General features: G+C 36.5%; 1 protein-coding gene across 2 annotated transcripts in view; it reads left to right on the forward strand.

Moving 5' to 3' along the window:
- Positions 1-12,436, forward strand: part of DMXL2 (Dmx like 2) — a 179,364-nt gene that overhangs the window by 76,479 nt on the left and 90,449 nt on the right. For both annotated transcript variants that reach the window (XR_002734719.2, XM_023227160.2), the window contains exons 10-13: positions 5,106-5,345; positions 5,819-6,090; positions 6,712-7,408; positions 7,787-7,908. Coding sequence is in view for 1 of the 2 variants with exons in the window: in XM_023227160.2 (XP_023082928.2) it covers positions 5,106-5,345; positions 5,819-6,090; positions 6,712-7,408; positions 7,787-7,908 (1,331 nt within the window). In the remaining variant the exon portion in view is untranslated. The remainder of the gene's footprint in view (positions 1-5,105; positions 5,346-5,818; positions 6,091-6,711; positions 7,409-7,786; positions 7,909-12,436) is intronic.

Raw genomic sequence — 12,436 nt, forward strand, 5'->3', positions numbered from 1 at the left:
GCTGCACCCATCAACTCGTCAGCACCCATCAATTCATCATTTATATCAGGTATAACTCCCCAATGCAATCCCTCCCCCCTCCCCCCTCCCCATGATAGGCCCCAGTGTGTGATGTTCCCCTTCCCGAGTCCAAGTGAGCTCATTGTTCAGTTCCCACCTATGAGTGAGAACATGCGGTGTTTGGTTTTCTCTTCTTGTGATAATTTGCTAAGAATGATGGTTTCCAGCTGCATCCATGTCTCTACAAAGGACGCAAACTCATCCTTTTTTATGGCTGCATAGTATTCCATGGTGTATATGTGCCACATTTTCTTAATCCAGTCTGTCACTGATGGACATTTGGGTTGATTCCAAGTCTTTGCTATTGTGAATAGTGCCGCAATAAACATACGTGTGCATGTGTCTTTGTAGTAGCATAATTTATAATCCTTTGGGTATATACCCAGTAGTGGGATGGCTGGGTCATATGGTACATCTAGTTCTAGATCCTTGAGGAATCGCCATACTGTTTTCCATAATGGTTGAACTAGTTTACAATCCCACCAACAGTGTAAAAGTGTTCCTATTTCTCCACATCCTCTCCAACACCTGTTGTTTCCTGATTTTTTAATGATTGCCATTCTAACTGGTGTGAGATGGTATCTCATTGTGGTTTTGATTTGCATTTCTCTGATGGCCAGTGATGATGAGCATTTTTTCATGTGTCTGTTGGCTGTATGAATGTCTTCTTTTGAGAAATGTCTGTTCATATCCTTTCCCCACTTTTGGATGGGGTTGTTTGTTTTTTTCTTGTATATTTGTTTGAGTTCTTTGTAGATTCTGGAAATGAGCCCTTTGTCAGATGAGTAGATTGCAAAAATTTTCTCCCATTCTGTAGGTTGCCTGTTCACTCTGATGGTAGTTTCTTTTGCTGTGCAGAAGCTCTTTAGTTTAATGAGATCCCATTTGTCAATTTTGGCTTTTGCTGCCGTTGCTTTTGGTGTTTTAGACATGAAGTCCTTGCCCGTGCCTATGTCCTGAATGGTACTACCTAGATTTTCTTCTAGGGTTTTTATGGTATTAGGTCTAACATTTAAGTCTCTAATCCATCTTGAATTAATCTTCGTATAAGGAGTAAGGAAAGGATCCAGTTTCAGCTTTCTACTTATGGCTAGCCAATTTTCCCAGCACCATTTATTAAATAGGGAATCCTTTCCCCATTTCTTGTTTTTCTCAGGTTTGTCAAATATCAGATGGTTGTAGATGTGTGGCATTATTTCTGAAGGCTCCGTTCTGTTCCATTGGTCTATATCTCTGTTTTGGTACCAGTACCATGCTGTTTTGGTTACTGTAGCCTTGTAGTATAGTTTGAAGTCAGGTAGCATGACGCCTCCGGCTTTGTCCTTTTGACTTAGGATTGTCTTGGCAATACGGGCTCTTTTTTGGTTCCATATGAACTTTAAAGCAGTTTTTTCCAATTCGGTGAAGAAACTCATTGGTAGCTTGATGGGGATGGCATTGAATCTATAAATTACCTTGGGCAGTATGGCCATTTTCACAATATTGATTCTGCCTATCCATGAGCATGGTATGTTCTTCCATTTGTTTGTGTCCTCTTTGATTTCACTAAGCAGTGGTTTGTAGTTCTCCTTGAAGAGGTCCTTTACATCCCTTGTAAGTTGGATTCCTAGGTATTTTATTCTCTTTGAAGCAATTGTGAATGGAAGTTCATCCCTGATTTGGCTGTCTGCTTGTCTGTTACTGGTGTATAAGAATGCTTGTGATTTTTGCACATTAATTTTGTATCCTGAGACTTTGCTGAAGTTGCTTATCAGCTTAAGAAGATTTTGGGCTGAGACGATGGGGTTTTCTAAATACACAATCATGTCATCTGCAAACAGGGACAATTTGACTTCCTCTTTTCCTAACTGAATACCCTTGATTTCTTTCTCTTGCCTGATTGCCCTAGCCAGAACTTCCAACACTATGTTGAATAGGAGTGGTGAGAGAGGGCATCCCTGTCTTGTGCCAGTTTTCAAAGGGAACTTTTCCAGTTTTTGCCCATTCAGTATGATATTAGCTGTGGGTTTGTCATAAATAGCTCTTATTATTTTGAGGTACGTTCCATCAATACCGAATTTGTTGAGCGTTTTTAGCATGAAGGGCTGTTGAATTTTGTCAAAAGCCTTTTCTGCATCTATTGAGATAATCATGTGGTTCTTATCTTTGGTTCTGTTGATATGCTGGATTACGTTGATTGATTTGCGAATGTTGAACCAGCCTTGCATCCCAGGGATGAAGCCCACTTGATCATGGTGGATAAGCTTTTTGATGTGCTGCTGAATCCGGTTTGCCAGTATTTTATTGAGGATTTTTGCATCGATGTTCATCAGGGAGATTGGTCTAAAATTCTCTTTTTTTGTTGTGTCTCTGCCAGGCTTTGGTATCAGGATGATGCTGGCCTCATAAAATGAGTTAGGGAGGATTCCCTCTTTTTCTATTGATTGGAATAGTTTCAGAAGGAATGGTACCAGCTCCTCCTTGTACCTCTGGTAGAATTCAGCTGTGAATCCATCTGGTCCTGGGCTTTTTTTGGTGGGCAGGCTATTAATTGTTGCCTCAATTTCAGAGGCTGCTATTGGTCTATTCAGGGATTCAACTTCTTCCTGGTTTAGTCTTGGAAGAGTGTACGCGTCCAGGAAATTATCCATTTCTTCTAGATTTTCTAGTTGATTTGCGTAGAGGTGTTTATAGTATTCTCTGATGGTAGTTTGTATTTCTGTGGGGTCGGTGGTGATATCCCCTTTATCATTTTTTATTGCGTCTATTTGATTCCTCTCTCTTTTCTTCTTTATTAATCTTGCTAGCGGTCTGTCAATTTTGTTGATCTTTTCAAAAAACCAACTCCTGGATTCATTGATTTCTTGGAGGGTTTTTTGTGTCTCTATCTCCTTCAGTTCTGCTCTGATCTTAGTTATTTCTTGCCTTCTGCTAGCTTTTGAATGTGTTTGCTCTTGCCTCTCTAGTTCTTTTAATTGTGATGTTAGAGTGTCAATTTTAGATCTTTCCTGCTTTCTCTTGTGGGCACTTAGTGCTATAAATTTCCCTCTACATACTGCTTTAAATGTGTCCCAGAGATTCTGGTATGTTGTATCTTTGTTCTCATTGGATTCAAAGAACATCTTTATTTCTGCTTTCATTTCGTTATGTACCCAGTAGTCATTCAGGAGCAGGTTGTTCAGTTTCCATGTAGTTGAGCGGTTTTGATTGAATTTCTTAGTCCTGAGTTCTAGTTTGATTGCACTGTGGTCAGAGAGACAGTTTGTTATAATTTCTGTTCTTGTACATTTGCTGAGGAGTGCTTTACTTCCAATTATGTGGTCAATTTTGGAATAAGTGTGATGTGGTGCTGAGAAGAATGTATATTCTGTTGACTTGGGGTGGAGAGTTCTATAGATGTCTATTAGGTCCGCTTGGTGCAGAGATGAGTTCAATTCCTGGATATCCTTGTTAACTTTCTGTCTCGTTGATCTGTCTAATGTTGACAGTAGAGTGTTGAAGTCTCCCATTATTATTGTATGGGAGTCTAAGTCTCTTTGTAAGTCTCTAAGGACTTGCTTTATGAATCTGGGTGCTCCTGTATTAGGTGCATATATATTTAGGATAGTTAGCTCTTCCTGTTGGATTGATCCCTTTACCATTATGTAATGGCCTTCTTTGTCTCTTTTGATCTTTGATGGTTTAAAGTCTGTTTTATCAGAGACTAGGATTGCAACCCCTGCTTTTTTTTGTTCTCCATTTGCTTGGTAGATCTTCCTCCATCCTTTTATTTTGAGCCTATGTATGTCTCTGCATGTGAGATGGGTCTCCTGAAGACAGCAGACTGATGGGTCTTGACTCTTTATCCAGTTTGCCAGTCTGTGTCTTTTAATTGGAGCATTTAGTCCATTTACATTTAAGGTTAATATTGTTATGTGTGATCTTGATCCTGCCATTATGATATTAACTGGTTATTTTGCTCATTAGTTGATGCAGTTTCTTCCTAGGCTCGATGGTCTTTACATTTTGGCATGTTTTTGCAGTGGCTGGTACCGGTTGTTCCTTTCCATGTTTAGGGCTTCCTTCAGGGTCTCTTGTAAGGCAGGCCTGGTGGTGACAAAAATCTCTAAGCATTTGCTTATCTGTAAAGAATTTTATTTCTCCTTCACTTATGAAACTTAGTTTGGCTGGATATGAAATTCTGGGTTTAAGTTGTTAACGTTTTGCCACGGTTGCTTTATGTGTGGCAAATGTCTCTGTGTGTATGTGTGTGAAATGTTTTCTTTTCTTTTTCTTCCTTTCTTTTCTTTTCTTTTTTTTTTTTTTTTTTTGGAAACGGAGTGTTGCTCTGTCACCCAGGCTGCAGTACAGTGGAGTGATCTCGACTCATTGCAACCTCTGCCTCCCGGGTTCAAGCAATTCTCCTGCTTCAGCCTCCCAAGTAGCTGGGACTACAGGCGCACCCCTCCATGCTGGGCTAATTTTTTGTATTTTGTATTTAGTAGAGATAGAGCTTCACTGTGTTGCCCACGCTGGTCTCAAACTCCTGAGCTGAGGCAGTCCACCCGCCTCTCCCTCCCAGAGTGCTAGGATTACAGGCATGAGCACACAGTCGAAATGTTTTCTTAGTCTTTTCAAAATAAGTTACACCTATCATGGTGTATCACCCTTACATTAGCAAGTATCTCCTAAAATTCTCTCACATAATCATAATATTATCATTCCTAAGAAAATGATAAGTAATTCCATAATATCTAATAACCAGTTCATATTTAAACTTCCCCAGTTATCTCTTTTATGGCTGCTTTTCTGCTTTAATTTTTCATCTCCTGTCCCCAAACTAGAATTCACTGAAGGTTGATACATTTGTGTATTTTGTTTTTAAGTTAATAGTTTAATTTCATATAAGTCTATCATTCTTAAGATTTACATTTACCATTAAATTCAGTTAACGTTTTTACAAATGCTGCTAAAATTCTGTTGACTTGTTTAGCACCTTTTCTTTGTATAGATTATTCATTGTAAGCAGTTGTCCTGTTTTTAAAGAAATAAAAAAATTTATATTGAAATCTTTTTTATTTCCACAGATATTCCAAATGTCTTGGTTGGCACTGCATTTAATGTTGATGATGGAAATGGGGGCTTTGTAGTTCATTGGTTAAACAACAAGGAATTTCATTTTACGTCATCTACAGAAATATTTATGCATCAGTTACGAAAACTTTCTGATAAGCAGGTAGATCATGAAAGTGATGATGCAGAGAGAGAAGATGAGGAACATTCACAGGAGGATAGAGAACGGGGTTTACATATGAAATTAGACCATGGTTAGTATCCTGTGTTCAGGTTTTTCTTACTCCAAAGTTAACAGCCTTCTGTGGTACCACTTTTAGTTTTGAATTCTTCCTTCCCGCTCTTCCTCCTTTTTACTTTTCTATTTGTTACACAAGTATTTACTGACCATCTGCCTTGGATCAGGCACTCTGCTAGGTCCTGCAAACATCATCTAACTATATGTTTTGTTATAACGTATTTCTTTGAGTCTTTGGAAGCCATAGCCTTTTCTGGGGAACAGGTTTTGCTAATGGTAGTAATAATGATAGGGTAAATGGAGTTTTAATTTATCTAAAAGTAGTAACTGTAGTAACTTTCAATTCAGACAAAAGTTTCCTTTTTTTTTCCTGACTGTAAATTGGAAAAGAGATTTATAATTTTTAAAGATAGTATGCCATTTATTTGTAGTCTAGTATGTAAATGAATTACTTAATGCATGTATTGATAAATATATTTTCTGGTTCAGATTTATCCCTGGATAGAGAATCTGAGGCAGGTACAGGATCATCAGAACATGAAGATGGAGAAAGAGAAGGAAGTCCTAGAACTTATTCACGACTTCGTGTACCAATGCCACTGCCTACGGTTCTGCTTGATCGGAAGATTGAAACGCTGCTAACTGAATGGAATAAGAATCCTGATATGCTTTTTACAATACACCCTGTAGATGGTACCTTTCTAGTGTGGCATGTAAAGTATTTGGATGAATATAATCCTGGAATATTTAGACAAGTCCAGGTATATTTTATTGATGAAATAGTTATTATGTTTCTTAAAACAATAAAAAGAAATAAATGCTTTGTACAGTTAGCATGTTTGTAGAATTACTGAAAATTTTGGTTTTGATAAGCATCTGAGTAAAGAATACTTCTTGCTTTCAGAAGGGATCAGTGACCATAAGCTTAGCAAACTTGATTAGTTGGAAGATAATGAATTTGGCCTTGAAATGCAATACTGAATATTTAAATATGTGTTGATTTTGGGAGAATTAATAATACTTTGAATAAGATTAAGAAACTACCCTGAAAATATGAATCAGGATGAGCTCTTCCTTGTGCTCAATTTGTTGAGCTAAACGAAGCTGCCTTTACTTGTCATCTCTCTCAACTTTATTGCTATTTAGATATGTGGCTGGTGGTCATTTTGTTGTACAAGCAAAGCACCTGAACTTTTTTTCTTCAGCCTTCTCTTAGGCCACGGATAGAGATATGATATTATGTAAATAGAAGAAAGGGATTGAACCATAAAGAGGTTGAAAATGACATTTTTTGATAAGAAGCTGAGATTTGGTATTTTGAGAAGTCTTTTTTTGAGAGGAGGTAAACTATTTGTACTGAATCATATAATTATGTTTTTCAGGTTTCTTTTTCTTCTCGGATTCCTGTTGCATTTCCCTCTGGTGATGCAAGCTCTCTTAGTAAAAATATCATGATGTATGCCTGTATAAATGCGACAAAAGATTCTGACCACACCTTGTTACACCAGGAGGGGATGTCTGTAGGCAGTCCTCACGGATCACAGCCACACTCTAGATCACACAGTACAAATATGAACATCTTAGCTCCCACAGTGATGATGATCTCTAAACACATAGATGGTTCTTTAAATCAGTGGGCAGTCACTTTTGCTGATAAGTCTGCCTTTACCACTGTTCTAACTGTATCTCACAAATTTAGATATTGCGGTCATCGATTTCACCTCAATGACCTGGCATGTCATTCAGTTTTACCATTGTTATTGACATCCTCTCATCATAATGCTCTGTTGACTCCTGAATCAGATTATCAGTGGGACTCAGACAATAAATTAAGTAGATTAATGGACCCTGTAAAACATATGAAAGGTTCCTCAAAACAACCTCTTAGAAATGCAGCAACTCGTACATTTCATGACCCAAATGCGATCTACAGTGAACTTATTCTGTGGCGTGTAGACCCAATAGGACCTTTGTCATACACTGGAGGAGTATCAGAATTGGCTCGAATTAACTCTTTACATACCTCAGCGTTTTCTAATGTGGCTTGGCTTCCAACTCTCATTCCCAGTTACTGTCTAGGTAAGTGTTCATTGTAATTGTGAAATTAACAAAAGCTTTTAAACTATTATTTGTTATATACAAAATGGTTTATATTGTTATTAAGATGAATTTTAGTAAGTATTCGGTTTTATTATTAAGGTGATTTTTAATATTCAGAATACAGGCATGAGACTTATTTTTAGAACTTTTTTTATAAGTTTTTAACCTCATAATCCATTTTTAAATTAAATTTTTTTGTTAATAATTTTGTGTCTACTTATTGTACCTGTTTAATTATGATTCTAGACCATGGTTAAGCTTCAAAAGAAAAATATGAATACTTGTTTCTTATCCTTTAGCCAATAAGAAAAATAAACTACATGTTTAGAACCCAGAGTCCTTGTTTTCCTTTCTCAGGCACATATTGCAATTCTGCAAGTGCTTGCTTTGTTGCTTCTGATGGCAAAAATCTGAGACTCTATCAAGCTGTAGTGGATGCAAGGAAATTATTGGATGAATTGTCAGACCCAGAATCTTCAGTAAGTATTTAATAATCTTTATTAATTTATCTAAGGTGATAAAGAATTCTCTTTTTACTTGTCTAGGACCTATATTTGTTGCTGTTTAGGGAGTAAGCATATGTTCTGGGCTGCATATGATATATATATGACACATTTATTTTTTCCTAAGTTGTGTTCCAAGGTATCTGAATCAAAATTTTAGTGTATATACCACACACATTTTACATAAAAAGAAATAAAAAGGATTTTTTTCTAAAATATTATTTGTTTGTAACATATTTTACTCTCTAGTTTGGTTCTTTTAATCTTACTTTGCTCAAAAAAGGTTTTAAGACATCTTTATCAAGCTGTATGTTTAGGTTGGAAAACTGGAACTTTTTCAAGCTTGATTGACCATTTAAAAAAATTCTCTGGTTAGAATTTGTTATCAGTGGGTGGCAGCATCTCATTCTGATAGTTCTGTATCTGAGCTAGAAGTCATATATGATAATATCTAGAGTTGAACAGATTTTCCATTTACCTAGAAAAACAACTATTCTAATAAAAATGTTTCCAGTACTGGAAACATTTTGAAAACCAGTGACTATTTTTGAGCATCTACTGTGTTCTCCTAGATGTAAAGGGAATACAGAATATACGTTTCAGATCTACCTTTAAGGAGCTTTTAATTTAGTTGAAGACAAAGCTTGTTAATAAAAAGTTAAGTAGCAGTTTAAGACATAAGACAAGAAGTCTAAGGGTGGTACGTAATTAATTGCCAAAAGGATGGCCCTAGAAGTGTTTCATTATTCAGAGGAGAGAGAGATCAGATTAAAGTAGGCATGGAAGTCTTTATTAAAGGACAGTATTTGGGTTCATTCTTGATGGGTGGATAAGATTTAGAAAGATAAATTCTTTGTCTTTGCCTGGGTGAGAAAATTGCCTGAAAGTAAGTGTAGATACAGGAAAGTACATATGTGAAGCTTGTTCCAGAAACAGTGAGAAAGCCATTTGGATTGGAGCTTAAGGTTTGGCATAGAGAAAGTCTAGAAAAATAGAATCATAGAACTAGAATTGGAAGATACTTTAAAGGTCACCTGGTCTCACCAGCCATCTGATGCTTTATTCCCCTCTGCTTCATTCCTGCCAATTTGTCATCTGGCCACCGATGAGGGAGAGTCAACTCTAAATGCAGCTCATTCTGTCCTAGAATAGCTCAAACAATCATATTAAAATGCTATTTATTTTGTGTAAATTCTACTTGTTAGTGCTAGTTCTACTTATAGTAAATCTAATATTTCTTGCATATGAGAACACCTCAAGATATTTAAAGACAGCTTTCTTGTAACCCGTGAACCTTACTACCTCAGGCCAAACCTGCTCTGCCTGTGCCTATCAAGTTTCTTTAACTGTTTTACATTTGACCCTGGTTACTCTTCTGAGCAGGTTTCCGTTTGTCTGTACTCTGAGCCTTGTAGGATGACTAAAACATAGCAATATTGTGACCTCTGTCATTAGATACATTTATGTTTTGACAGGCACTCCACATTCTTTGTATGTAATTGATTCATCATGAGCTGACTCTCAATATCCCAAAGTCTTTCCCTGTCCCTGCCCTCTGCTAAGCCTTGTCTTCTCCATTCTGTATTTGTGCATTTGGATTTGGGGTCCAAATGTAGACCTATTTTTTCCTATTACATTTCATCTTGCTGAGCGCAGCTAAACAGTCCAATCTCTCAGTATCTTTTTGAATCTGGATTATGTTATTTAATATATTTGTTACTGCTTTATGACTATTTCACCAGCCTATTTGAAGAGTGTTATATCTACATCATTTGAGTCAGTTATTAATATGATAAATAGGCAGGTCTGAAGAAAGAACCTAGCAGTATACATTTGAAATCTTTCTCCATTTTCCTTTTTTGGAATGTTTTCCAGCTTGTTTCAAGGATTTCTGTGAGACAGCCTGTCATATACTTTCTGAAATAAAATACACTCTTTCTACCTTCTGCAGTCAAGGAAGAAAGTCAAAGTTACATGAGGTGATTTGTTTTAATATATGATAGGTATAATGTACACACCTTGACATCCCTTGGTGACCAAAACATTGTACTAGATAGACATTAAGCTCCTCAGTCTGCCCTGCAGAAGTATGCTCTTTTCCTTTTTGAAAATGGGAATTTTTGCTGGTTTTTCGTTTTTTGCCATTGATGGCATTCCCCATGATTTGGGGGATTTTGTATTTTCTTATGGTTCTATTTGTTCTCTGTTATACTCAGTGTTTTGTTTTTGCTGGTACCTCAAGGTTTTATAATATGCATCTTTAACCTCTCATAGTCTACCTTCAAATAATAATATAGTGCTCAAAATATAATGTAGCCAGGCACGGTGACTCACACCTGTAATCCCAGCACTTTGGGAAGCTGAGATGAGAAGATTGCTTGACCCCATGAGTTTAAGACCAGCCTGGGCAACATAGTGAGACCCCATCTCTAAATATATATATAGTAAACAACTTTCAATAGTATCCCCAATCTCCCTCTCCTGTGGTCTTCAGCATGCATGTCCTGTGAATGTTTTGTTAGGTTTATACGTAAGTATTTCATTTATTCTACTGATTGTAAATGGTACTGTCTTTTTAATGTTGGTGTCCATGTAGTCACTGCCGGGATATACAAATACAGTTGAATATACAAATACGATTGAATATACAAATGCAATTGAATTTTGTGTGTTTATCTTGTATCCTGTAACATTGCTGAATGCATGTATTAGGTGTAGGAGTGTTTTTGGTAGATTTCTGGGACTTTTCCATGTAGATAATCGTCTCATTATAAATGGGAACAATTTTATCTCTTCCTTTCTAATCTGTGTGGTTTTTGTTTTTCTTATTTTGTTGTGGTAACTAAAACTTCCAACACCATGTTGAATAAGAAGTGAGATTGGATGTCCTTGCCTTCTTCCCATTTTTGGAGGAAAAACATTCAGTCTTTGATCATTACATGTAATGTTAGTTGCAGGTTTAAAAAATTTTTAAAAAATTTTTGTGGGTACATAGTAGATGTATATATTTGTGGGGTACATGAGATGTTTTGATATAGGCATGCAATTCTTAGTCAAATAATGGAAAATGGGGTATCTACCACCTCATACATTTATCCTTTGTGTTACAAACGATATAATTATACTCTTCTAGTTATTTAAAAATGAGCAATTAAATTATTGACTATAGTCATCCTGTTGTGCTATCAAACACTAGGTCTTATTAATTCTAACTATTTTTTTGTACCCATTAACTGTCCCTGCCTCCCACCAATCCCTTACTACCCCTCCCAGCCTCTGGTAATCATCCTTCTACTCCCTATCTCCATGGGTCCACTTGTTTTGATTTTTAGCTCCCACAAATAAGTGAGGACATGCAATATTTGTATTTCTGTGCCTGGCTTATTTCACTTAAAATAATGACCTCCAGTTTCATCCTTGTTGCTGCAAAATGACAGAATCTCATTCTTTTTTATGGCCAATTAGTAGTCTGTTGTATATAAATAAGTACCACATTTTTTTTTCTTTACCTATTCATCTGTTGATGGATACTTAGGTTGCTTCCAAATCTTGGCTATTTTGAACGGAGCTGCAGCAAACATGGGAGTGCAGATACCTCTTCAATATACTAATTTTCATTCTTTTGGGTATGTGCCCAGCAGTGGAATTGCTGGATTGTATGGTAGGTCTATTTTAGTTTTGTGAGCAACCTCCAAACTGTTCTCTATCATGATTGTACTAATTTACATTCCCACCAATAGCATATGAGGGTTTTCTTTTCTCCACATCTATGCCAACATTTGTTATTGCCTGTCTTGGATATAAGCCATTTTAACTGGGGTGAGATGATATCCCACTGTAGTTTTGATTTGCATTTCTCTGATGATCTCTGATATTGAGCATCTTTTCACATGTCTGTTTGCCATTTGTATGTCTTCTTTTAAGAAATATCTGTTCAAATATTTTGCCCATTTTTTGATTAGATTATTAAGATTTTTTCCTATAGGGTTGTTTGAGCTTCTTATATATTCTGGTTATTAATCCCTTTTCAGATGAGTAGTTTGAAGATATTTTCTCTCATTCTGTGGGTTGTCTCTTCACTTTGTTGATTGCATCCTATACTTTTTAAGTTGATGTGATCCCATTTGTGCATTTTTGCTTTGGTTTCCTGTCCTTGTTGTGTATTACTCAGGAAATGTTTGTCAAGACCAGTATCCTGGAAAGTTTCCCCAATGTTATCTTGTAGTAGTTTCACAGTTTGAGGTCTTAGATTTAAATCTTTAGTCCATTTTGATTTGATTTTTGTATGTGGTTAGTGATAGGGATCTGGTTATTTTTTTCTACATATGGATATCCAGTTTTCCTGGCACCATTTGTTGAAGAGACTGCCTTTTCTCCATTGTATGTTCTTGGCACCTTTGTCAAAAATGAGTTCACTGTAGGTGTGTGGATTTGTATCTGAATTCTCTTTGCTGTACCGTTGGTCTCTGTGTGTGTTTTTGTGCCAGTACCATGCTGTTTTGAT

The sequence above is a fragment of the Piliocolobus tephrosceles genome, chromosome 6 (genome assembly GCF_002776525.5).
Source record: "Piliocolobus tephrosceles isolate RC106 chromosome 6, ASM277652v3, whole genome shotgun sequence".
Classification (NCBI taxonomy): domain Eukaryota; kingdom Metazoa; phylum Chordata; class Mammalia; order Primates; family Cercopithecidae; genus Piliocolobus; species Piliocolobus tephrosceles.